The 27,662-nt window shown below is 39.2% G+C and overlaps 1 protein-coding gene, 1 non-coding gene and 1 pseudogene across 9 annotated transcripts in view; 1 reads left to right on the top strand and 2 right to left on the bottom strand.

Moving 5' to 3' along the window:
• The window catches only part of TIA1 (TIA1 cytotoxic granule associated RNA binding protein), a 30,755-nt gene extending 16,340 nt beyond the window's left edge, over positions 1-14,415 (bottom strand). For 5 of the 8 annotated variants that reach the window (XR_010835508.1, XR_010835506.1, XR_010835507.1 and 2 more), the window contains exons 1-6: positions 14,073-14,415; positions 5,990-6,086; positions 2,614-2,712; positions 2,051-2,105; positions 1,848-1,880; positions 618-705 (exon numbers count right to left, since the gene is read on the bottom strand). Coding sequence is in view for 5 of the 8 variants with exons in the window: in XM_059079817.2 (XP_058935800.1) it covers positions 618-705; positions 1,848-1,880; positions 2,051-2,105; positions 2,614-2,712; positions 5,990-6,086; positions 14,073-14,098 (398 nt within the window). In the remaining 3 variants the exon portion in view is untranslated. The remainder of the gene's footprint in view (positions 1-617; positions 706-1,847; positions 1,881-2,050; positions 2,106-2,613; positions 2,713-5,989; positions 6,087-14,072) is intronic. The other 3 variants (XM_059079819.2, XM_059079820.2, XM_067007463.1) reach the window with 1 other exon arrangement.
• A 217-nt stretch (positions 14,416-14,632) lies between these two features.
• Positions 14,633-14,703, bottom strand: TRNAG-CCC (transfer RNA glycine (anticodon CCC)). The gene has a single exon. It is a non-coding gene; the product is annotated as a tRNA-Gly (tRNA).
• Positions 14,704-16,456: 1,753 nt separating this feature from the next.
• Positions 16,457-17,625, top strand: LOC131765856 (phagosome assembly factor 1 pseudogene; annotated as a pseudogene).
• The last annotated feature ends 10,037 nt before the right edge of the window (positions 17,626-27,662 follow it).

The following is a 27,662-nucleotide window of genomic DNA, read 5'->3' as shown; positions in this document are numbered from 1 at the left end:
AATATAAAGTTCTTTTATGATGAATACTCCTTGAGTGAGCTTTTTATAAAAGGCCTAAACTATACAATTAATAACAAATGCAAGCAAGACAGTGCTTCACAAAACACTAAAAGGCATTATTATTATTGTTAATAGCAACAACAACAAAAGGATAGACACCTGGGAATTAACATTTAATAACTGCGTTTTGGGTTGAATTGTTAAGGTTTCTTTTTGTTAAAATATATTAACAGAAAATGCATGGTATCATAGAAGTGCCAAAGGGTCTAAATTCCTTAGTCATAACACAAGTTCACTAAAGATTATGACCAAGCTAGCAAGACACGCATATAAGAAACAATATGCACAACAGCACATTTGTCTCTTAAAAGCTAATGCTAATTGAAAAAGAATTCTAAGATAATTGGAGACCAAAGATTTACTTATCAATGGGAAAATAATCTTAGGCTGTTAACTGCTTGAATAGTCTCTAAACAATACACTTATTCAAGTGAATATTAATATATCACATTCAAGTGTTAAAATTAATGCCCAAAATTCACAATAGATTTTCAAATTACTTCTACGTAAGATTGTTTCTAATATAAAGCATTTTAAATTTATCTTCTGTTACTTACGATATTCTTCCAAATGGTGCAAAAGCAGCTTTTATATCTTCAGTTGTAATTTCTGGACTGAGATCACCAACAAAGACATGGAAATGATCTTATAAGGGGAAGGAAGGGGAAGTGAAAAGAAAAATATAATTTTAGAATTTAAAAAAATGTTAAAATCTATTCAGTAAAGTATTCTTAAAATAATTTATGGATTATAGTAAAGTATAACACTATCCTATACCTAGACAAATCCTATCAGTTTTAAACATAATGAATCAAGGTGACAAAACAGGAAAGATTCTCCTAAGGACTATGATATATCTAATGGGAAACTGACAGTTATATTTCTACTTATAGCCAATTATTATACTGGCCTAAGAAAATAAACTAATAATAATAAGTTTTGTAAAAAATATATATATATTTATGACTTCATTACCATTCTAATAGTACTTATTTACATTTATTCAGTTTACCTATGTGATATACTTGGTTTAACCATATTTTGTGAAGAACAATCAAAGAAATACCTTGCATTGCAACAGTTTGATGTTAAAGTATTTGACAGTTTTCTCAAAAGCCAACAGTTTTGGTTGCCCAGACATTACACCATTCAGTTTATGTGAATCCATGTGCAAGTGAACTAAGACTGAAGGCAACAGAATGAAAACAGTAATCCCTTCACTTTATATCAGAGCCATTAAAAAAGCACTGGAGAGAAAAAACGTTCCCATATGTGAAGTTTTCTTAAAAAGACAATGCTCAAAAAAAAAAAAAAACCACTTAAAAAATACAAAATAGTTGATCAACACTTTAAATAGACATATATATCAATTCTGACAAAGTATATTTGGAAAGAAAAGTTACCCCTATTTGGCAGGCCTTAAGCAACATATTGGGTTGCCATTTGGGAAACACAGTTTCAGGAGCAACTCAAGCAATCAGAAGATCTGGTATGAAGCACAGATCATGACCTCAAGGAAACAGGGTATCTTGCCCTTCAGTGGTGAAAGTATTTCTAAGGCATCAGCTGCTACCAATGGGGATCAGAGAACTTAAAATACCACCAAAGTAGTGGACAAACCACACTTGGTCAACAGTGGGAAAAAGGGGGGAAAATATTGCCAGAGAGACAAACAGAAATACGACCCCTCCCTCCCCGCTCCCCCCAATATCAAACAAAAAAACTTCAGGTGGTTAGTGAATACCCTTTCAAGAGATTTCATTTTATGTTTAAGAAGATACAATTACCTTGTGAACGCTGTGTGCTGACAACGGTACTACCTGATGACAAAGATTAGATTTGTTCTTAAATTTATTAACACAAACACATTCAATCATATCTTAGGATAACGATCAAAACATTACTGCAAATGTATGATGTTTATATGCTTTACAATAAAACTACTATGTACAATAAACACAAAAGTTCAAAGAGTATAAAATATACTTACTGCTTGTATCTTTCTTTTGACTGCTGGGGGTTGTTGCCCAATTCACTTTGACTTCCTAAAAAAATTTTTCTACATTTATACTCCATAAAAATAAAGGTAATAATCAGATATTACAAGATTTGCATCTATGAACACATAAGTATATGTTTGAGATGAAGCATTCAAATTTTCTGGTCAAATTTCAATACTTATTTTTTAACGTACACTTATGCAAATAATGTTAACAAATCCTAACCATACATACTTCTTTGTTAACATTCAACTAACCTTTCTAAAGTACCAATAAATTTTTTTTCTTTTATTCTTCCCCATTAGTATCCAATGTTCCTAGATCTTTCATCAAAGCTTGAATAATTCAGCAAATATCTTAGTATTTACCATGTGCAAGGCACCATGAAGAATACTAACATAAACATACCCTCTAAACGCTTTATCCCAGCTTCTTAATATTAAATGTGATCATTTTCTGTAAAGCGAATACAATGTTTCTAAAAAGGAAACAAAACCATATACAACTTAGAATTTTCCAGTGCAAGTCACCTTCTCAAATTATGACAGCTTACCTTACCCATTATCTTCCGCCCATTCATAGCAGCTAGTGCTGCAGCTGCATGACGATGCTCATAAAACTCCACAAAACAATATGGATCATTTCCAGCTGTCTGTTGAAGAAGAAACACAAAAGCCAATTTTAAGTTTTATACTCCCAATACCTTAAAACTATACAAAGTTTTGTACATCTCAGTATCAGGCCATGGAGAACGAAGGGTCTTTTCTGCAAGTAAATGTTTCGATAAGGCAGTAAACACTAAAAAATGAACTATTTTTTATAGAAAGCCATCTTCTTCAACAGCTTATACTATACTACTATATCTAATTTAATCTTTTATTAATGACTAAGTGTTCTAATTAACCTTCTTAAACCTGTTACTAAAATGTAAGTAAACAGGCTCTGAAAACTGAAGAGGTTCTCTGGTAAGTAAAGTTTTAGAATAGGTTTTATTTTATTTTATTTATTTTATTTTATTTATTTATTTATTTTTTTGCGGTACGCAGGCCTCTCATTGCTGCGGCCTCTCCCGTTGCGGAGAACAGGCTCTGGACGCGCAGGCTCGGCGGCCACAGCTCACGGCCCAGCCGCTCCGCGGCACGTGGGATCTTCCCAGATCGGGGCACGAACCCGTGTCCCCTGCATCGGCAGGCGGACTCTCAACCACTGCGCCACCAGGGAAGCCCTAGAATAGGTTTTAGAATGTGGACTTTCTGACATCAAAATTTTTGCCTGCTTAGAAATCCTTTAAAAATAAAAATTCTCAGGAATTCCCTGGGGCAGTCCAATGGTTAGGACTCCACGCTTCCACTGCAGGGGGCACAGGTTCAATCCCTGGTCAGGGAACTAAGATCCCACAAGCCGCGGTGCGGCCATAAAAGGACAAAAAACCTCTCTCCTCTTTTCTACTGGTGTTCCAAGTAGTTGAGGTCTGATGACAGGTGAAGCCTGGATGTTTTCTTATAAATTAAAGAAGCAGAAAAAACACCCAATATTTTACACCTATCAGTACAAAATACCAAATGACTTTTTAATTCTTTCCATAATCTCCTAAGCAGAACTGTTAAAATAAGAAACTAATTCAAAAGACTAGAATGAAAACAGAAGAAAGAAATATGCCATTTTGTTTCAAGCACAATTAACAGTTACAAAAAGTCACTGGCAATGATTTTAAAGAATTTTAGAGCAAGGAGGCAACCACAAAATTGATGACATTGAAACTATCCATTATTTTATTTTAAAAACATTAGAGAATATAAAAATGTTTTTAAAACTGTATAATCAAACTAATGCTATATTTAATGGGAATTCTATTACCAAGATCAATGTTGACAGTTATCAGAATGTGGTTAGAAAAGTGGCTTACACCTAAGAGTAAGACAATCAAATAAATAAGAATGTTCATTTTACTTAATTTGTACCCAGGAAAAAAAAAAACAAAAAACCTACTTTTTAGATTTAAAAAAATTCTAAGCATATACATTATCAGCCTTTATACTCTAGGGAGTATAAAATTCCTAAATATGAACATCAGTGCATCAGTGTGAATAGACTGGAACTTAGACTTTAATAATAATAAAATAATGATAAGGAGGAGGACAAGGAATAGTTAATCTAAGCCTTTGAGTGACCAAAATCCAAAATTTATACAAAGTGGCAGAGGTAACCTAGCTAGCCTTTTCTGTAGGTCCAGCAGTCATTAACATTTTGCCTAGTGATCTTTAATAGGCAAATATCTAGAAAGACCCAGACACAGAGAGAATAGCAGCCTACAGACCTATGGAGAGAATAGATCAATCTGGGTTTACATCCTTGCTTTGCCCCATTTCTGTATATATTAAACAGGAAGGGCTTCCCTGGTGGTGCAGTGGTTAAGAATCTGCCTGCCAATGCAGGGGACATGGGTTCGAGCCTTGGTCCGGGAAGATCCCACATGCCACGGAGCAACTAAGCCTGTGCGCCACAACTACTGAGCCTGTGGCTCTAGAGCCCGTGAGCCACAACTACTGAAGCCCGTGTGCCTAGACCCCATGCTCCGCAACAAGAAAAGTCACCGCAATGAGAAGCCTGCACACTGCAATGAAGAGTAGCCCCCACTTGCCTCAACTAGAGAAAGCCGCGCACAGCAACAAAGAACCAAAGCAGCCAAAAGTAAATAAATAAAATAAAATAAATAATAATAATAAAGGAATAACATCCGCTTTGTAATGTTTCTATTGAGCATTTGTGATAAGGCATCAGCATTAAAATAACAGGCAGTAGGCATTCCATAAATGCTATCACTAAGATAAGGAAGGAGCCCCAGATGAAAGATTGGCTTTAAATTCTCCATCATAGTCCCCTATCTCTCCCTCTTATCTTTCTCTAAGGGTACAGAAATATTTTCTTCTTTATCCAAAGGCATACAGATATTAAATGTGATAAGAAAACACTTTAGAAGAGTGTAAATGACAAAAAACATCTGTTGAATCCATCTATACTATATGTAGGTGACCCTACCACATTAGGAGAAAGTTTTTGGCTGCACCCCACGCCAGATGAGATGTTAATTCCCTGACCAGGGATCGAACCGGCATTGGAAGGCAGCGTCTTAACCACTGGACCACCGGGGAAATCCCAGGAAAAAGGTCTGACATTTTAAAATCCGAGACAACAAACCAAAGCCTACTGGCTAAATAATTATTTTTGAAAATACCAAGTAAAAAAAAGTTAAATTGAACTACAATAGAAGAGAAAGTAGTAGATACAGACACATATATGATTTTCTTTCCTGGAGAAAAGAAAACCAAAAGTTTAAAGGTAGGCGAGACCAGGGATAAAAGATTTCTCTTTAGCACTGTTTTTCTCATCAAAAGAATTTTAAGGTGCCTTTTAACACACATTATGACTCAGCATTAATACCAATTAGATGAGTGAATTCTATGTTTTTTCTATACATTAAGGTCTGGGATGGGCACTGCCACAATACAAGAAAAACTTAAATAATGACCTTTAAAATTAAGTTAAAAACACTTTCACAGTATCAAAGTCTATTATTTTTTTAACCCAATTTTCCATTTTAATTGTAATAACTGAATTTCTAGTTTAGCCAATCAACTGATACCACATATAACACAAACAATTCTGATGTCTCAATACACTTTAAAACAAGAGCTCACATATAGTTGTCATCTGCTTTAGACATGATTAGTACCATTCTCTTCTTTCTTTACTTACTAAAACAAACTTCACGGCCAAAACGGATCATTACAAATTTACTAAAACTCCTATGAATTTACACTGTATAAACCAATTTAAGAGTTCCTGGAAGTAATGAATTTAAATAATGTATCATGGACAATCTCAAAGAAAAGGAAAAAAAGAAAGTTAACTAAGTAAAATACCCTTACATCCATAATCATTTTGCAGTTTTTACAAGGTCCAATCTGGCTAAAGAGCTGGAGAATTAAAGCTTCTGTCACATCTCGGGAAAGGTTACCGACATATCTGAAACACAAAGAAAAACAATTCATCATTTTAAATTTGCTTCTTTTGCATCAGTTCCTAAAGTTGATTACTGGAGAGTGAATATGGGGAATAGGTAGATCTTTGGGATCTACTATTTGGGAACTTCTTAAAAGTTTGTGAAAACTTCAAAATCTCTTTCAAAACATATGGAAGATCTATTACTTGCAAATATATTAATGAGACACTGTTAGTAGAGGGGAAGCTAGTGTGTCTGTGTTTTTATTCAAGCTTGTACAAATAAAACCTGTTGCTTGTTTCTAAGTTTCTAGGCTTACCTTAGGAAGATATGCTTAAAATCTCTCAAATGAATCATTAAATATATAGAACATTTTATACAATCCTGGAAAGCTTTGCAATTATTTCTACTTCTACAGTATTACTGAGAACATTAAATTTTCTTCAATTTTTAATTCACATGATTTCCCTAAAACTGTCCAATTTAGGTATACTTCAGCTTACACAGTAAACATATTTTTGAAAAATCGTGGATAAATCACTTATCAGGTGTTGAACATGCTCACAAAAGAATTGGAAACCTTTCAATGGGAAACCTTCCACTGATCAGTGATAGTAGAAAGGGAGTAGAAAGAGTCTAGGAGAGACTTTTAACAGATAATATGAAGTGGTGACTAACAAACTTAATTAGTATAAATAATGTATTATAAGACCACATGTCTGGGATGATTCTTACTTTTTTCTGGGGGAAGGGGGATGATCCTTATTTAAAGGTTTATAAATAAATTTTCAAAATGGGATTTTAAAATGAGATTACCTCCAGACATGTTAGAGGTTTATTACTTCTGAAATCAGAGAATGTTGTCTCCCAACAACTGTAGTTTCTCATTCTTCTGCTAAGAATCCTTCAGGGAATGTGATGAAAGGTATTGCCCCTCTCCTTAGAAAAATAAACATCTATACATGCCAGAAAGTGTGGATTCAATTCCTTCCTTCCATTTACCCATTCAACAGAATATTGAATGCTTACTGTGAAGGCACAGGTATAGGTTAAAATGGCAAAGGGAGAAGTGCGGAGTTTTAAGGAACAATGAACAATTCCTTTATAGAAAAATGCTAGTCAATAAATGTAGACAGAGAGCATTAAATTAGCAACGTGTAAGCCTGACTGAAAAATTGACTCAGGCATGAACCATTAATGGATATAAAACTATTAGGTGAAAGGTTGGTAAGAAAATGGATATTTGCAGGGTTCCTAAGTTATCACATAGATCACTTAACAACTGCAAAGGGAAAACCCACCTTAAAAGTGAGAGCTTTTGGCCACTGTGACCCAGTGTTCAAACTTTAAATCATTTTATGGATAAACAATGAGACATTGTGTATACAATATGAACTATATAATATCATCTATGAAGTATTCAAATCAGAAAGATCTAATTGAATCTAGCTAACCTTAAATTTAGATCTAAGTTTACAGGATATTGGGCATATAAAACAATTACACAAATCCAGAAGTGGGATATTATATAAGGCGACTTATTTGATTATCTTCAAAAGATTATTGTCCTAAAAAAAAGTAAAAAGAGGGGAAGACTGTTTTTAATTAAGAGGGACTTAAAAGACACTGACAACCTAATACAATGAATAATCCTTGACTGAATTCTAGATTAGGGTGAGGGGGGGCAATAGCTTTTTCTTACAGAATTCTAATTAATAAATGTAGAAGAAATGAGAGAAATCACCATTAAAACACCTTAGTAATAATCGTTACTGGCAAGAATTCTTTGATACACCTCCCTCTCTGAAGTGAAGCTTAATTTCCCTCTCCTTGAGGGTCGGCTACTCTTCGTGACTCAATTCTAACTGACAGTATGTCGAGAAAAACAGTAGTCACTGTACAGTGGAGAAACAGTACGCTTCAAAAGTGCCACAGTAATGAAAGATATCTCCTTACATATTACAGGAAAGAGACATGACAACTGAACACAATGTGGTATCTTGGATTAGATCCTGGAATAGAAAAAGGACATTAGTGGCATGGGGAAATGGTAATAAAGTTTGTAGTTAACAGTACTGTACCAATGTTAATTTCTTAGTTGTGATAACTATATCATGGTTATATAAATAAGATGTTAGCATTAAGAGAAGCTGGGTAGGGCTTCCCTGGTGGCGCAGTGGTTGAGAATCCGCCTGCCGATGCAGGGGACACGGGTTCGTGCCCTGGTCCGGGAAGATCCCACATGCCGCGGAGCAACTAAGCCCGTGAGCCATGGCCGCTAGGCCTACGCGTCCGGAGCCTGTGCTCCGCAACGGGAGAGGCCACAACAGTGAGAGGCCCGCGTACCGCAAAAAAAAAAAAAAAAAAAAGAGAAGCTGGGTGAAGGTCAAACGAGAACTCTGTACTATCTCTGCAACTCTTCTGTATCTATTCTTACCCAACTCTTGTGCCTATAAGAAATCCTAAGGATTGCATATGTCTAAATGAAAAAAATGGCTCTTCTGAAAATTTAATTCTAACATCTGCTTTGCTAAAGGTAGATAATCTAGTGACAAGCTGAACAGTATTTAGCGAACCCAGAGTCTATCATTTACTCTTTGCAAAACTTTAAGATTTTTTCAGAAATATTTTCTAAGTGAATTACATAGTTTGAAGATAGCTAATAATAATAATAATAAAAGATACTTTAAAAAGCACTAAGGTCTGTATTGCCTTTATCCTTCTTTATTTAATGTGGCCTGCTGTATACTATATGTTCCAGGAGGCTTTATCAATTAACCCTACACACACCTGTTTAGAGAAAGTCTCTTCAGAAGAAGTTACACAACAACTTGCTCTCAACCTTCGACACCATTACAATAAACTACAAGTAACATATATACTTGTAGTTCATCCCCATTTTAATAAAAATGTTTCTTTAGTTGTCCCATACTCTGTCACATACTATTCTGTTTCTGAAGTGAAAGGATTTCCTCTTAACAGCATGGATTTAAGTTACCTGTGTAACAGACTTTTTTTCTTTTAGGCTGCCAAATCTCTTCCTGTTTTTAGAGAAATCCTCACCCTGTGGCAAAGGCTGACCCCTCTTCAGAAGATGAAAAGGCTAAATATGGTTATACAGTCTCCCTTGCATGGGATCTGGGCTAGCTCAATTACAGATACCAGTCCTGAACACAGAAGACAAAGACAGGGGTGAAAGAAGCAGAGACTGAAGAGAATCCACTTTGGTGGCAAATAGCTGCAGAGTCCCATACCCAGTGAAAGTGGAAGCTGTAGTATCAGGTCCTCAGTAGGTATGGCAGTAGTATCCTTTCTGGGATGGTCTGTGGCTTGATTAGGACTGTAGGCCTGACAGTTACTTGTCTCTCTTTCCTGAACATTTTCTAAGCCAGGTTCCATAACCATCCTGCAAATTCTGCGAGTGTCCAATATCTTTTTAAACAAATTCCTTTTATGCCTGAATTTTTTGGCAGCTTGCATTTAAGAAAATTCTGAGTGATACAAAAATTGATACTTTCTGAGTGATACAAAAATTGATACTGGAGCAGTTGTAAGCCAAGATTCCCTGTCACAATGTCAACTGGACTACTAAACAAAAATGTAAATTTCTTACATTTATGTAGTTTTAATTTTTCAAGATGCTTTTTATTCAAGAACGTTAAAATATCCCTTTCTATGTGTTCCATGAACTTTTTGTTAACAGCATAGACTGAAGTATCTCCTATGTTGATATTTATTATATCACCTCTGAGATCATGTACCAATCTTGTGCAGAACTGGAAAGTAAACATCCTCCTTGGGCAACTGGATAAAATATGAGTATAAACTGTGTATTAGTTAACAATGCTGACTCAATGTAGTCTCCTTAATATGAAAATTATATTTCCGTTACATAAGAGAATGCCCCTATTCTTAGACGTATTTAGCCCCTAAGTGTCATGATGTCTTCTCAAACGGTTCAGCAAATTTGGCTAACTATTAGCAATTGGTAAAGCCACATGAAAGTTATCTAAGTCTACAACGTACTATTTTTGCTACTTTTCCATAGGTTTAAAATTTTTCAAAATAAAAAGCTTCCTAAGGGACTTCCTTGGTGGTCCAGTGGGTAAGACTGCATGCTTCCAATGCAGGCGCCCCAGGTTCAATCCCTGGTCGAGGAACTAGATCCCACATGCATCCGCAACTAAGAAATCTACATGCTACAACAAAGATCCCGTGTACAGTAAAAATAAAAAATTTTTAAAAATCTAAAAAAAAAAAAAAAAACCTTCCTGAGAAAATTCAATGGAAAAAGTCATCAATGCTAGTGAAAACTTGACAGTTCTGGGATAGGATTTCTTGTCAATTTCATATATATTTTTAAAGCTGATATTAAGTTCAAACAGTTATAACATTAGAATCCAAAACATTTTTTTTTTTTTTGCGGTACGCGGGCCTCTCACTGTTGTGGCCTCTCCCGTTGCGGAGCACAGGCTCCGGACGCACATGCTCAGCGGCCATGGCTCACGGGCCTAGCCGCTCCGCTTCATGTGGGATCTTCCCGGACCGGGGCACGAAAACGTGTCTCCTGCATCGGCAGGGGGACTCTCAACCACTGCGCCACCAGGGAAGCCCCCTCAGAGTTACTTTTGAACATTTGCAATTTGCTAGGGAATTAACCCATTTTGCCTGAGTCACTCTAGTTCAGGGGGAAAAGGTGTATGGTCTCCTACTAATTATGAAATTATGACAAGAGTGTATTATATGTCACAGGGAATAGTCAATATTTTATAAAATAACTATAAATGGAGTATAACCTTTAAGAATTATGAATCACTATACTGTAACCTGTAACTTATATAATATTGTACATCAACTATATTCAATTTAAAAAAAGAAATTATGTATAACAGTAAATGCTTGTTGCAAATAATACAAATACTATATACCAGCATAATAACCTTACTATTATTTAACAACTGTCTACTCTTCACGAAGGACACTCTGTTGCGTGATAGCTGAAACCCTCTTATTTTAACAGCTAGCACCTCCTTCACTTGGAGATCAGACCATATGCAGCCAGCCATCTCTTGGTACTCCCAGGGGATTGGTTCCTGGACCTGCCCCCTCCCATGGTTACCAAAACCCATGGATGCTCAGGTTTCTTACAAATGGCCCACCATATCTGAGGGTTCCACTTCAGTGGATACAGAGGGCCAACTGTATATAAACCAGTCTGAACAAAAGTATCTAACGCTATGCCCAGAAGACTTACTAATAAGACATCCATGCTCTCAGGACAGTTCTTGTTTTTAGTTATATTTTACAACAAACTAACATTCTAGACGGCTGATAATTATGCGTTTGCAAATTAAAGTTATTGCTGACTTCACTCTCACATTCAACATCCAAACCACTGGCAATTCCCATAGCTCTGTTTTCAAAACATTTCCAGAATCAAACCACTTCTCACAATACGGTTGACCCTTGAACAACATGGGTTTGAACTGCGTGGATACACTTACACACATGGAATTTTTTCACTAAATATATACTACATGATCCACGGTTGGTTGAATCCACAGAAGCAGAGGTCTGACTGTAGAAGTTATACATGGATTTTTGACTGCTCGAGGGCTGGAGCTAACCCTTGCATTGTCCAAGGGTCAACTGTACATTTCCAGAGTACTGCTGACAAGAAATTGAATACTGGCAGTCTCTAACAAGGCACTGCTGAACACTCATTTGTGGCAAAGGCACTTCCTCTGAGCCATTCAGGTACACAGGCCATACTGAAATTCAGACTCTATCTTACCCTCAAGAATGAGTAAAATCTTGATTCACTGCTTGAAACTGTACCAGTTTTTTAAAACAAATTTATTGATCACTTACCATGGAACAGACATTGCTAAGAACATATTAAAAGCCTCTGACTCCCAAGGTTATTCAAACAAACATTTTATATTAAAAATAAAAAACTGCTGGGAAAAATTAGGGATGGGCACCTACTCATATTTAATCAAGACTAGTCTGACTAGAAGAATGGGAGTTTTGGTTGAGAAAGGCAGAAGCGAGGGAGGGGATAATAGGAAATGTTAAAGCATGGACTTTGGGGAAAAGATTCTTGGATGGGGTGTTCTAGTAAAGCATACAAGGCAAAATTTGTCATAAATGTAACTGTCAAGAGTTGAGGACAGAAGAGTTGCAGGATGATAAACAAAAGGGTATATGACTTGGGATGAGTTACTCTAATTCTAAGCTTAGCTTTTCTTCAGCTGTAAAATGGACCCATTTACTGCAGAATTCTGATGAGGATTACACAAGCTCATAAAGCACTTAACAGAGAACACACAGCAAACGATAAGTATTCAATAAATAAATAATAATTAATTAATTAAAATAAATAAATAAATAAAACTTCATTAATTCTCCTTCAATGGTTGGTCCCCTGTCCCCAAGCTAGTACTGCTTGCTTTTGTAGACTGTCCTGGGAAAGCTTAAGTTGTCTTCATTATTTGATATTCCCAAATCAACATACCAAAAAGGTTAAGTTCTCAGATTATTTTTGGCAGTTTCTGAAATTAAAAATTTCAAAATAAGAATCTTAAAGATATTATAAAAGATGAGCAGTTCTTAATCCAATATGCTGCTGGCTATCATACTTCTAGCGAACAGGCAAGAGGGGAAAAAAGGTTTCCATAAACTCTATGGGGCTAATGATTTTTTAGGGAGTATTTATCTACAGATACAGCCTTTCAAAAGACAAAAGTCATGCGCTAATTGTTGCATCCTATTAAAAAGACTCATAATGTAACAGATTATGAGATAGACTATCAAAAAAGTTTACCTATTCATTAAGAAAACAAGTGTGACTATATTTCTCATATAGATTACAAAACGGAAACTATTTTGGTGGCGAAAAAAATAATTGATTATGTTGTACTTCATAACTGTGATATCCAGAGAGTTGCAAAAAGAAACCTGAGTGTATTTTTATTGCCTTGAGTTCTCAAACTGCCAGTATTCTAAGAATAAAAACAAAAAAACTACGACAAAAACTCATCGGGCTTTTTCTTCTTTTCGAGAAAAGCAACAAAGGCAGGATCACCTCAGAGGATAATATTTCGAAAAAAACAAAGGAGAGGGGGCGGGGAGAGCAACACGACAAAGAAAAGATCCCAAACTAAGATCACTTAACACTAAGTCTAAAAATTCTCAGAGGTGACTAAATATGTTAAGGTATTTATCAATTGTTGCTTCATTAAAAACTCTCCGCTCCTTCACCGACATGTCAATCAGAAAAGTAGCAAGCGACGATAAAAATGCATTATATCCACTTCCCCTCAGTTGATATATACCTCCGGGGGAGAGTTCCATTTTTAAAAAGCAGTTTCAAAATCCTTAAGGGGTCCTATTTGGGGCTTTTTGATCGGGGGAGGGGGTGCCACAGAAGGAAAGCCAACAGAGAAGTTCAAGAAAAAACATTTGGCTTTTTTCCAGTTGGCAACTGCGAGAATAAAGTTTAAGTCCCTGAAAATCAGTATAAGCATTTTCAAGACAAAAATTCTTATCAACGAAAGACAATGAAAGTAAGAGTTTCTAGAGAAAATCAAAGTAAAATGAAAGGGAGACGACTGTAAAAATCAAGAGGTTAATCGAGAATCGGGGGAGGGGGATGGGGGAGAGAAGAAAAGCGTAGAACAAAAAGGCTAGCCGAGTTCTAAAAACAGGTTTGAATGAAAATCTTTTCTCCACGCCTAAGACCACAGAGGGCCCGGGACGAGGCCAAACGCCACGCTGTGGGGTAGTTACGGTGTAGGGACTAATTTAGAGGGCTGAGCCCCGTCTCCGTCCATCTCGTCCCCTCACAGCCCGGGTCTCGGTCCCTAGGCATCCCGGTGAGCGCTAAGGAGAGGAACCACGATATCGCGGCGTCCGCGGAGAACAATAGGCTGGGGAGCGGCGCAGAGTCGAAGCTTCGCTCCGGGACCAACACCATCCCGCCCCCCTCATCGCTGCCCCAGACTCACAGAGTCTTAGGCATTTCATCCTCCATGGCTGCTGCTGTCGCGGCGGCGCCTCCGGGTCCAGCTCTCTACCCTTTACTACCTCACAAATCTTTTGAGCTGCTATGTCTGTGAAATAGCGGGGTTTCTCGGCCGACCGGAGGTTACTCCGCCCCCTGCTTCGGCGGCAATTACACTAAACCACCCGGCCCAGCGCGAACAATGAAGCCCCAACACAAGATGGCGGCGAGCCGGGAGCCTTGGAGCAGCCAGCGAAGTGACCCGGGCCGCGCAGGCGCAGAAGAATCTTGCACTTTCAACCTCCTGGCCGCCAGGCTGCACCTCAGTCCTTATATTCACTCGTTGCGCAGCCGCTCTTCCAGCGACGCTCGGGATGTCTCAGACTGCGCAGGCGTAAAGGTTAACTAGTTCGTGACTTGAGTAAACGTTTTTGAATTCCACCTCCAGATTCGAATGTGTCAACAGTAATTTACAGTGAAATATAAATCTTCATGGAGGAAAAATTGTGTTTCCATAAGAAGAAAGATTATAAAAATTACTTAAGGCAAGGACAAAAAGCCAGATGCGCCGCCCGGGAATCGAACCCGGGTCGCAAGAATGGGAATCTTGCATGATACCACTACACCAGCGGCGCTGACGAGAATTGGCGTTGTTGAAATGCTTTAGGATTACGTACAAGCAAACTTTTTTTTCCCGGAAAATTTGTTTATTTATTTAAAAATAAAAGTTTATTGAGAGTCCATATAATCTGTTACTTTTCATATAAGAAATGACTTATTTTCTCTCATTCCGATACAGTTGAATGGATATTCCTGCTTTTTCTGTACGGAAAAAAAATCTCATAAAAATTTTTTTTTTAACTTAAAAGAGTTTCAAGGGACTTCCTTGGAGGTGCAGTGGCAGGACTCGGCCCTTCTACTGCAGGGGGCTTGGATTCCATCGCTGATCAGGGAAAAAAAACCTGCAAGCCACACAGCGCGGCCAAAAAACTAAAAGTTTCATTAAGAATTTGTTTTCTTCATATATACACTACCAAATGTAAAACCGATAGCTAGTGGGAAGCAGCCGCACAGCACAGGGAGATCAGCTCGGTGCTTTGTGACCACCTAGAGGGGTGGGATAGGGAGGGCGGGAGGGAGGGAGAAGCAAGAGGGAAGAGATATGGGGATATATGTATATGTATAGCTGATTCACTTTATTATAAAGCAGAAAGTAACACACCATTGTTAAGCAATTATACTTCAATAAAGATGTTTAAAAAAAGTTTGTCTTCTTGGTGTTAACCAAATTTTTGAGAGCCTGGAATGTATTTCTAGATCTTAGCAGAATTTTTCTTTATATTTGAATTTCCTTGGTATATTCAATGTATACTGGAAAATATTTAAGAAATAGTTATTTAATGCAAATAGGTCCCAAGAATTCTAAAACCAACTGACTCAGAATATATACAAATTTCAGCCCTCTTCCAGGGAAGCAGAAAAATTAGGGCCCTGAAATGTACTTCAGTATACTCATTATGTATTTTGTATTGCATTTTATAAGTTATGTAAAAGTTTTTAAACATTGGGAAATGTACATGCCCCAAAATGTGGTGTTTTCTTTGGACTAGTTCCTTTAGACTTCGATACTTTTGGATAACCATTTTTAGAATTGTCTTTAGAATCTGGTGCACATTCTTGGGATTTTATTCAAAGATATCAAATATTAGTTTTTTGGGGATGAATAAGACAAATGTTAATAGTGGTATTTTTAAACAACTTTTTGGGATGTAATTCACAAAACATACATTTCTTCCATTTAAAATGTACAGTTTGGGAGTTCCCTGGTTGCGTAATGGTTGGGATTCCGGGCTTTCACTACCACAGCCTGGGTTCAACCTCTGGTTGAGGAATTGAAATCCCCCAAGCTGGCAGCCAAAAAGAAAAAAAAATAAAATAAAAGGAAAAAAATGTATAAAGATAGAATGTACAGTTCAGTGTTTTTTTTAGTGTAATCACAGAGATGTGCAACCATCTCTATAATCAATGTTAGAACATTTTCACCCCCGAAAAAATGAAACCCTTACCAATTAGAAGTCACTTCCTATTCCCCATTCCACCCCTGGCCACAACCCACTAATCTTCTGTCTCTATAGATTTGTCTATTCTGGACATTATATTGTCCACGAAAAATTTGATTAATAGTCAATCTAAGAAAGAAATCGAGAATTTTATTTGAGCCAACCTGAGGATTATAGCCTGGCAGACAGTGTTTCAGAAAGCTCTGAGGACTTTTCTACCCATTAGAAGTTAATGCACAGGACGGCCCGAGGCTGCTGCTGCCGGTCAGGTGAGCTCCGGTCTGTCTGAGCTGCTGCAGGGAGGCCGCCGGTTCAGCGAACCAAACCAATGCTGGATGTGGAAGTGGTGCCTCAGCGTTCTCTGGGAAAGGAGCAATGGGAATTTGCACTGGTCTCCTCTAAGCCATCACCTCATCTTTAACCTGGCTCAGGATGGGATCAAACTATCAGAGACTTAAGGTAATCGAAATATATGACTTGACTAAAGTAAAGTTAAAATACTGTGGTGTGCATTTCAATTCTCAAGCCATAGCTCCCGCCATTGAGCAGATAGACCAGTCTTTCAATGCAACCCATCCTGGAGTGTACAACTCCACTGAGAAGCTCTTCCACCTCAACTTCAGAGGACTGTCTTTCTCTTTTCAGCTAGATTCATGGATCGAGGCTCCCAAGTACGAACCCAGTTTTGCCCATGGTCTGGCTTCTCTCCAGACAACCCACGAAGCAATTGTGAAACGAACGTACATCTACAGTGGAAACAGCCTACAGGATACCAAGGTTCCCATGATGCCCCTGAGCTGTTTCCTGGGCAATGTGTGTGTTGAGAGTATAGGTGTTCTTTGAGATGGAACTGGATCCTCAGGTTTATGACTTCTCCTACTTGCCACAGGTTGCAGACCCAGTGTATTAGCAGATGCCAAGATGTGGGTATTTGAATTCTTAGTGTATTTTGGCAATTCCTGCCAAGATGTTCTTAGCATGCTTAGCTCTCCACACAAGGTCTTCTACAAGTCAGAAGACAAAATGAAGATTCATTCTCCTTCTCCTGATAAGCAAGTTCCATCCAAGTGCAATGACTACTTTTTAAACTACTTCACTCTTGGAGTGGACATCCTCTTTGACGCGAATACACTCAAAGTGAAGAACTTTGTCCTACACGCCAATTACCCTGGACATTATAATTTTAACATTTATCACCACTGTGAGTTCAAGATCCCACTAACTGTAAAGAGAGAAAACACAGATGGTCAGACAGAAACATACATGACCTACAGCAAGGGGGGCAACATCCAAGAGCTTCTGGGCCATCCTGTGGAGAAGCCTGTTGCCCTGCACAGGTCCTCCTCCCCAGACAACACCAACCCATTTGGCTCCACATTCTGCTTTGGTCTTCAGTGGATGATCTTTGAGGTCATGCAGAACAACCACATTGCCTCGGTGATCATTTATGGCCCTCCCAGGCCTGGTGCACCCCTGAGGGCCACGGAGCCCCCCTAGGATCATCACCACCCATGCCCCTCTGCCCCATGGAACAGTGCATCACATCCTATTCAGCAGGCCACCTGTGGGTTTTCTTGGACACCTTTTCAGTGTGGAAGGGCTGTTGTGATATTTTGAGGTGGAGCTCAGGCTGGGTGCTCTGCCATGGGGTGAGAGGCCCAGATATTCCTCTGTCCATTCTCAGCCTGCTGGTGCCAACAGGGGACACAGACTACAAAGAGAAGCACAAACTCTGAGCCTTGATACCTGGACACAGGAGCTCTTGGCTAACATGTAAGGGGAGAGTGTCTGTCTCCCCTGATCCACACACATTGGGAAAACTTGGGGCTCTTTCTGTGGCTGAGGACCCAGGCACCTAGGACAAGGACAAGGTCCTGCCTTTGACCCAACATTGCCTCATGACCCTTAAGGCAAGCAGGTAGCATGTCCATAGTACTTGGTTGCAACTTTTGTACTACATCCACTTTAGTTACTGGATGAGCTGGCTGTGGCCAAGGTGGCCCACCTGCCCTTCCCTGTTTCTTTCATGCATACTCTCCCTGCTAGGCCCAGTAGGCACACCCAACTGGCTGAAACACAACTTTCTCCCATCAAGGTATGTGCCCAGGCCTGGTTCCCACCTCTCTTGGAGCCGGGCTTCAAGGCTGCCTGTTCCCCTACTCTGCCCCAACCTGGCTGGCAGGGCTGCATGTTTCCATCCTGTTTGCCTCTTTTATTTAATGCCAGAGTTGTAGCCAGAGACAACTTCCTCCTTTTTTGTGTTTCAGCATTCTGCTCTGCACTGTGGGCTTAGCCCCCCTTCCCCGACTCTGGGCAGTGTCCGCTGGCCAGGCCCATTCATAGCTCAAGTCCCCTGGGGCTCAAGGAGGGCTGGGCTGCTCAGTCTCTTCGTGGAATTTGCTAAGGAAAGTAGTATATGTGCTTTTAAAATATTAATCCTTTTGAAAAGAATTGAGAAAAGAAATGTATAATTTTATTCCATTTTAAATTATTTTCATTTAGCAACTTGTGAGACATAGATGACAATTTTGTGAGTTTTTCAAATGTGTGTACAGATTTTTGTAAGTATAGCTCTTTTGTAATTAACTCACGTACAGCCTCATCCTGTATAGTTTAACAGTGAATGTGCAGGGGACCTTCCTTGGGCTCCTATGTAGTGCCTGGGCCCACAGCCAGGCTTGTGTGGCATTCCCATGACTTTGTGACTGATTGGCATCTTCCCATGTGGACTGTGGCCTGGCCAGAGACCCCCCCCACCAACAACCCACTGTGAGGCAGCCAGGACTGTTCCCATCCTCTTAGAATGGGGGAACCTTCCTCATGCCCTGCCTGTACCCCCCTCCAATAAAGACCTATGCTCTTAGCAACAGCTCACCATGTGCTGTTGCTGGGATGTTTGTACTTAAGAAAAATAAATAAAAGAGAATGCACAGTTATATACATTTTGAAGACAAAGAGTTATATATCAAATGATGTATTGACAGTTTACATAGTCCAGATCTGCTTGTACATGGAAAGTAGTGAGTCATCTTGATTAAGGATTAAGAAAGGAATGTGGGGATTCCCTGGCGGTCCAGTGGTTAGGACTCTAGGCACTTTCACTGCCCAGGCTGTGTTCAATCCCTGGTTGGGGAACTAAGATCCTGCAAGTTGTGTGCTGCAGCAAAAAAATAATAGCAATAAATAAAATAAAATAAAATACACTTGAGCTGGAAATGAAAACCCTCTTTAGTTGAGAAGGAAAAGAAATAAAACACCCCCATGTTCAATGCTGCCTCATCCCTCATGTTATGTCTCATCCCTCATGTTATATCCGAAGGAATTACCTTTCTGGTGCCAGGAAGAATTGCTCTTTACCATCAAGCAGACATTCGTGTGTCTTTTAAGGAGATCTGGTTTATGTATAATTGTAGAAGCACAGTGCACACTAAAAAGGAGTATTGGCCCAAATGAGCAGAGAGAAAGTTTTATGTTTAAAATATTTTTTTCCTGCCTTAAAAATAGTTTTATTTCATCAGTTCCTTCTTTTGATCATTAATGTTTTGATAGAAAGCATTAGGTGATCAAATATTTGGTCCCTTGATGCCACCTGTGGTTGCTTACCTGCCCTGGGTCTGTCATGTCCCTCCATTGACAGATCTAAAAGCCTGGTTCTTTCCTCCTAGGGGGATTGTAGTGATAAAATGTCTGTCAAGGACTGACAGTGAATTCCAAGTTGCCCAATAGGACTTATGTCAATTTTACTTTGCATGTGCATTGTGCATGTTCATTATTTTATAGAGAACTATAGATGTAATCAATAGTTTCAAGCAGTTTATATATTATTATTTTAGTAGAAGTTGGGGATACATAGCACGAAATGCAAGAAACCATCACTTTATAAGTTACACAAACTGTAGTCAAAATTACCAACAGGAGTAAGAATGCCATTAGTAAAGACTTAAAGCAGGACCCCCCCGAACCAAACCTTTTTCCTAGTATTTCTCCTAAACTGGGAAGAAGATCATTTAGAGTGGAAATTTGTGTTTTCATATGTGTCACAAAATGGGTTATATTAGAAGACTCTTGGGAAGCAGTTAAAATATCTAGGGTCAAGTGATTTTATAGGACCTCTTTTCTCATCATGGAAACTTCTGAATTGAGCAAGCTAATGGCTTGGTTACTATCATTTGATGCTTGCTGGGTGAATTTTGTAAAAGCCTCTGTGAATAATGACATCTTCTATTCCAAGTGAAGGAATAAATATTGTGACCCAACGATCATACCAAAGGAAGACTGATTGATCCCAGTGTGTTCACATTAAAGGCAGATTGGCAGGGACAGTTTCAAAGGCTACCTGTAGGTGACCTTGCACATGAGTAAAACCAATTGTGCATCTTCCTAACCAACCTGGGGAGAGCCAAGGCCATAAAATTGTTTGATAAATCCATTGGATCCTAGTAGGAGCTAAGTAATATATATATATATATATATATATATATAAATTTATATCCATTATCTCTTTTTTAAATTAATAATTTTATTTTTATTATATTTTTGGCTACATTGGGTCTTCGTTGCTGTGCACGGGCTTTTCTCTAGTTGCGAGGAGCAAGGGCCACTCCTCGTTGTGGTGCACGGGCTTCTCATTGCGGTGGCCTCTCCTGCTGCAGAGCACAGGCTCTGGGCACACGGGCCTCAGTAGTTGTGGCACGTGGGCTCAGTAGTTGTGGCACGTGGGCTTAGCTGCTCCGCGGCCTGTGGGATCTTCCCGGACCAGGGCTCAAACTCGTGTCCTCTGCATTGGCAGGCGGACCCCCAGCCACTGTGTCATCAGGGAAGCCCTAAGTAATATATTTAATATCTAGTGAAAAGGAGTAGTTACAGTCAGGTTCTGAACAAATGTCATTAATTGGCTGAATAAGAGGGTCCCACTTAGTGATATCAGTGGTAGCTGGCACAGTCCTAGCATATCTTTCTTCTAAAATAAAATTTCTAAGGGCCATCCAGTCAGAGCCTTGGAGAGAAGAAATCCACCAAGGTACACCCGGAAGAATCCGTCGTAGATTATTGACTGAAAAGCCAATAATTGAATTAAATTTAAACCCTACTTAGGCTTTGTGCCCATGATAGAAATCAATAAAACACTATAAATAATCATATAAGTCAGATCCAGCATCTCAAGATAGCTGTCTACTTCTGATGTCATTGTCTTCTTTTTTTTTTTTTTTTTTTTTTTTTTTTTTTTTTTTTTTTTTTTGCGGTACGCGGGCCTCTCACCGTCGTGGCCTCGCACAGGCTCTGGACGCGCAGGCTCAGTGGCCATGGCTCACGGGCCCAGCCACTCCGCGGCATGTGGGATCTTCCCGGACCGGGGCACGGACCCGCGTCCCCTGCATCGGCAGGAGGGCTCTCTCAATCACTGCGCCACCAGGGAAGCCCCTGTCATTGTCTTCTTGTCCTAGTGTGGGTGTAGTTTCTCTTTTATTTAAGCACTGTTTTAAAGTGAGTTGAGGTCAGCAGTCTTCTCTATAGACCAGCCCAGTGCAGGGCCCTTCTAAAGTGGGAAATAAGAATTCAAAAGTCAATTTCCTTTAGTTTTACTACGTATGAGCTAGTCAAGTGTACCTGGTAAGGGTCTTTCTATCTAGGTTGGAGATGGCCCTTTAAATAATGTCTTTCCCAGTATGCATAATCTGCCTGGTTGCAGGTCATGGGGCACCTGATCTTTGCCCAAAGACAGACTACTGGGATAAGCTTCAGAAAGAAACTTAGAATGTCCTTTAAAAATTTAATTAAACTTTACAATAATATAACATAGTAATGAGGAGCCCTTCAGGAAGTGAGTCTTAGGTAGTAAATATAAAACCCCAAAGACACGAACAGCACTAGAATTTAATATTCACAAGTAATTTTTCTCTCTAAAATTATCCTCATTTCCACTAAATATAGCCAAATTAAGACTAATTTGTTTGCAAAATAAGCCTGGCTTCAATAAACTTATCTTAATTATTTACATAAGTGTAATTGATTATATAGGCTCTTTAAATTGGCTTTGCTGGAAGTTTTCATAAGGAATCTCAGGTTAAACTTTTAAAAGGCCTGTCAAGGGTGGGCAAGCTACATCAAGGGCTTGCTATCAGATTCTGCCTGTGGTATCTATAGATTTGGGTGAATTCCTCTCTTCTCAAGGTCCCCAAAATATCTCGAGATTTCTGCACCAGCCAGCAGGTGGACTTCTTTATTTACCTGGTAAGGCTGCTGAGAACACTGAAAGCAGGGTACCAGGTTGTTTTCCAAGGGGCTTTATAGCTCCATAAAGTTCACCTTAGTTCTTTAAAGTTATTTGGTCATATCTGATTCTATCATATTCTGTAATACAACATTCCAGTCAAAGCCATGGTAATATAACCAATGTTTCCAATTATGTCCTGTTAAAAGGAGAATAGATTCTTATTGAACTTATACAAATAACTATATTGCCTAAAAATAAGAATATTCACTAAGAGTTTACAAATTCTGGAGCAATTAAGTTGAGAGAAAGGATAAATATTTCAATTCTGCTTAAAAACGTGCAACTTACCAAGTTGCTATAAGTCATTATTAGCTTAAGAGGAAAGATTTCCTTAAAACTGGAAAACAAAGATTAAAAGCCAAAAGTATTTCAGACAAAAAGCCATAAAAATTATAACCATATTCATCAGTTCACTCAGTCCTATGTAGCTAATCTTTGTTGATCTTGATCATCTGTTAACAGTTTATGAAGCCATTTGGTTTTCCATTAGAACTCTTTAATTTCTTACCCAGATTAGTGGTATGATTTGAAAGATATCAGAAACCTGTACTTGTCAAAAGTTCTTTTTATGAATATTCTTGAAGATGAAGCATTTTCTTTCAAAAGCATAGGAGTACAACAATAGCTGTCCATAAATGGTAAAAAGACTTTAAAAGGTATGGTTAAAGATCTAATTACAATGCAATTGACAAACTTGGTTTCATCAAATTAAGTTCTTTTTCTTGCTGAAAAATTTTTTAACAAAGATTATAAGATCTTATTTGACTTCTAGTAAACCTAGTACTTAATGTTGATGGTTCCACAGACATATCTGTATCAGTTAAACCAAAAAATTTAAACTAATTTTGATACCAAATGTTAATTTAACATTGACTATTTTCCAGATCATGTGAACCTGAAATTCATTTGGGTTTCTTTTATATTTCTGAGTATTTACATAAGAACTTAGTTGTATTTAAGCCAATTAAGTAGAGCTAATTTACATTAATTGGCATTTAATTTTGGTAAAGACATCCAAAGGTAAAGATACATCATATCTATAACGTACACAGGTATAGACAGACACAACCAAGGATCTCATAGCTTCATTTTCAAATCTAGTTATGAATCAGGTATTACAATATAAACTCACTAGTTTGTAAATAACAATTGGAGTAAGTTAAGTTTATCTTCATGAGTTTAAAAAGGCGTCTTTTCCACCTTTTTTCCTCTCAGTCTCAGGAATTGGAGATGGTTTAGATAAGAGTTAGGTAGGAATTCCTGAGAGTCCAGGTAGAACACTTACATCTCAAGGTATAGGGAGAGAAAAGAAAGTCCCTCCTAGAAGATCTTGTTCCCTTAGGGTCTGAATTCTGAAAAGATGTTTATCAAGCTGGCATTATATAACTGCATATGCAAAGCCAGTTTGGGAATGTCAGAAAGAGCCCCATCTTGGTCATTTTCAGGGCGCGATTTTCCACAGTTCCCAACTAAGTAAGCTCTTGCAGGTATCATTTCCATAAGTGTAATACATAAGCCCAGCTGGGGTTCCCATAGGTGCCTGTCTGTCAGGGAGCTGTTTGGCCCTTGAGGAACAATTTCCCATTATTAATTTGGTAGGCTAATCCAACAACTTTCTGAGAACAGTGTGGTGGATCGAATGTGTGCTGCTTCTGAGTCTAGCTCCTCAGAGAGTTAATCTTGGATTTGGTTTGATTCTTTTACATGTCTCTGTTCTTCCCTCTGATAGTGGAAAACTGCTTTGGGTGCTCAGAGCACTAGATGATCAGTCTTTAAATCATGTGTCTCGGGGCTTCCCGGGGCTTCCCTGGTGGCGCAGTGGTTGAGAGTCCGCCTGCTGATGCAGGAGACGCGGGTTCGTGCCCTGGTCCGGGAGGATCCCACATGCCGCGGGGCTGCTGAGCCCGTGAGCCATGGCCGCTGGGCCTGCGCGTCCGGAGCCTGTGCTCCGCGACGGGAGAGGCCACGGCAGTGAGAGGCCCGCATACCGCAAAAATAAATAAATAAATAAATAAAAATAAATCATGTGTCTCAGGAAGAGCAGAAATGACGTAATAGTTGTACTGGGATTCCCTGTGAGACCGCTCCATGTCACAAGGATTAATCCTCAGACATTTCCACTAAGTTCTCAGTTGCCTGAGGACACCTTGTGGCCAGAAGGAGCAAATGTCCCTTTTCTTCGGAGTGGAATAATTCAGCCTCTCATTTCCCTAGCCGTTTGTTCAGACCATATATCTACTTGTTTTTCAATTAAGCCAAATTTAACAAAAACCTGGCCACCTTTCTGGGTTTTCCTGAGCCTCCCACCCAGATCCCCCTAAGTCCCTGCCTAAGAATGTACCAGTGCTCCTTAAGACTCCAAGTCTTAAGTAAAATCAGCTTGAATAAATTTTGTAGGACCATCACTTAAAACAATAAGATCTGGATATCAGGAGAACTCACTGGAACACCTGCAAAGTACTGAGAAGCCAGTGGAACTCAAAGGACCTGAGCTGGTACTGAACAACAACCAGTTCAGGTAGTCTCCAGGTGTCCTCTGATGGGTATCTCTGATATCCTGCTGGCTATGCCACGCAAATGTCTATGAAAAATTATTAGTAGTCAATCTAAGAAGGAAATAAAAAATTTTATTCAAGACAATAGAAGACAGTCTTTCAGAAAGCTCTGAGGACTGTTTTGCCCATTAGAAGTTAAAGCACAGTTATATACATTTTGGAGACAAAAGGTAAATATCAAATGATGTATTGACAGTCTACGTAGTTCAGATCTCCTTGTATAAGGCAAGAAGTGGGTAATTGGTGACCCCTTACAAGATTAAAAAATAAATGTTATATCCTAAGAACTTGGCACCAGGAAAAAATTGTTTTTATGGTTGAGCAGGCATTCCTACATCTGCTAAAGAGATCTGGTTAATGTATCATACAGATGTACAGTGCAAGAGGGATAGTAGCCCAAACAGGCAGAGAGAGAATTTTATGTTTAAAAGTTTTCTTGTCCTGCCTTAAAACTAATATTGTTTCATCAGTATAAACAGAAGCATAAAATATGTGGTCCTTTGTGACAGGCTTATTTCACTTAGCATTATGCTTTTATGGTTCATCTATGTTATAGCATGTATCAATACCTCAATCCTGGGCTGCCCTGGTGGTGCAATGGTTAAGAATCCGCCTGCCAATGCAGGGGACACGGATTCGAGCCCTGGTCCAGGAAGATCCCACATACCGTGGAGCAACTAAACCCGTGTGCCACAACTATTGAGCCCGCATGCCACAACTACTGAAGCCCTCGCACCTAGAGCCCGTGCTCTGGAACAAGGGAAGCCACTGCAATGAGAAGCCCACTCACCCAACGAAGAGTAGCCCTTGCTCGATGCAACTAAAGAAAGCCCGCGTGCAGCAACGAAGACCCAACGCAACCAAAATTAAAAGAAAATACTTCATTCTTTTTTTTTTTCCAAATAAAATTCCTTCCTATGGATATAGTAGAAGTATTTTTTTAAGCTTTGAAAAGTTTGTTAAAACTTTATTATTTTATTATATATTATATATATTTTTAAAGCTTTATTAAAGACTTTAATAAAGTATTAAAGTTACAACTGTGTTGTCCTAAATTAGAAATAACATCCAGAAAAGAATCAGGGTTATCTTGAAGCAAAAAGACAGCTTTACTGTTCACAAGGTTTGCAAACTGGGGATACGCAGTCCTCGGCTGAAACTGAAATTGTGTTCCCAGTGGGGGAAAGAGGTGAGGGAGTTTTAAAAGTGAAACCCTCAGAAGCCATAGCTGGGAGACTTGTAAGGGGATTGTACGGCCCTTGCAGACTGACTACAAGTCCTCCCATCATGATCAATGATTGGCTGTCATTGGAGCTTCTTGATTGGGGCTTTTCTAAGTAGGACCCTTAGCAGAATAAAAGTCTTTAAAGTTTTTGTTCGTGGTTTTTCTATGAACACAGAGTATGTGACTGAACCCCAGGTCTGTCATGACTGCCTGCCCCATTTTATTTTTGGCCCCCATTACCCACATTGGTCCATTTTCTATGTTCTTCCTTGGGAGATTTCTCTTATTTTTTTACTTTTTCTTAAACGACCTTATTTACTTTTCAGAAAAGTAACACATGCTCACTGTCACAAGTGAAACAATGTAGATAAATAAGGAAAGGATTAATAATCACCTTATCCTTCCCCCATTAGTTTGTAAGCTTCCACATCTTACTTTGCAGGCATACAGATGCACATGTATATAAGTACTTGGGGGTTTTATTTTTTAAAATGTGGTTACACCATGGATATTACTTGCAACTTTCTTTTCTCGCTTAAACTTGCATCATAGATATTCTCCAGTTCAACTAATATGGATCTAATTAATTGTTATTTTAAAAGCAGCCAAGAGTCCACAGAATATGCCACAATTTTTTTTTTTTTTTTTTTTTTTTTTTTTTTTTTTTTTTTTTTTTTTTTTTTTTTTTTGCGGTACGCGGGCCTCTCACTGTTGTGGCCTCTCCCGTTGCGGAGCACAGGCTCTGGACGCGCAGGCTCAGCGGCCATGGCCCATGGGCCCAATCGCTCCGCGAGATGTGGGATCTTCCCGGACCTGGGCAGGAACCCGCGTCCCCTGCATCGGCAGGCGGACTCTTCAACCACTGCGCCACCAGGGAAATCCATATGCCACAATTTTTTCAGTGGCAAATTGAATAAGTGCTAAATGGCATTCATTGACATACATTCAGGTTTCACCTGTTTTTTGTTTGTTTTTGTACCTTTTTTTTTTTTTTTTCAGTACGCAGGCCTCTCACTGCTGTGGCCTCTCTCTCCCGTTGTGGAGCACAGGCTCCGGACGCGCAGGCTCAGCGGCCATGACTCACGGGCCCAGCTGCTCTGCGGCATGTGGGATCTTCCCGGACCGGGGCACAAACCCGTGTCCCCTGCATCGCAGACGGATTCTCAACCATTGCGCCACCAGGGAAGCCCTATAATTTTTTTTAAGTTTATTTATTTTTGGCTGTGTTGGGTCTTTGTTGCTGTGCGTGGGCTTTCTCTAGTTGTGGTGAGCGGGGGCTACTCTGTGTTGCAGTGCGTGGGCTTCTCATTGCGGTGGCTTCTCTGGTTGCAGAGCATGGGCTCTAGGCATGATGCCTTCAGTAGTTGTGGCTCACAGACTCAGTAGTTGTGGCTCGCGGGGTCTAGACTGCAGGCTCAGTAGTTGTGGCACACGGGTTTGGTTGCTCCGCGGCATGTGCGATCCTCCTGGACCAGGGCTC

Source organism: Kogia breviceps, chromosome 11 (genome assembly GCF_026419965.1).
Source record: "Kogia breviceps isolate mKogBre1 chromosome 11, mKogBre1 haplotype 1, whole genome shotgun sequence".
Lineage (NCBI taxonomy): Eukaryota > Metazoa > Chordata > Mammalia > Artiodactyla > Physeteridae > Kogia > Kogia breviceps.
This window is presented reverse-complemented; position numbering and strand designations above follow the sequence as displayed.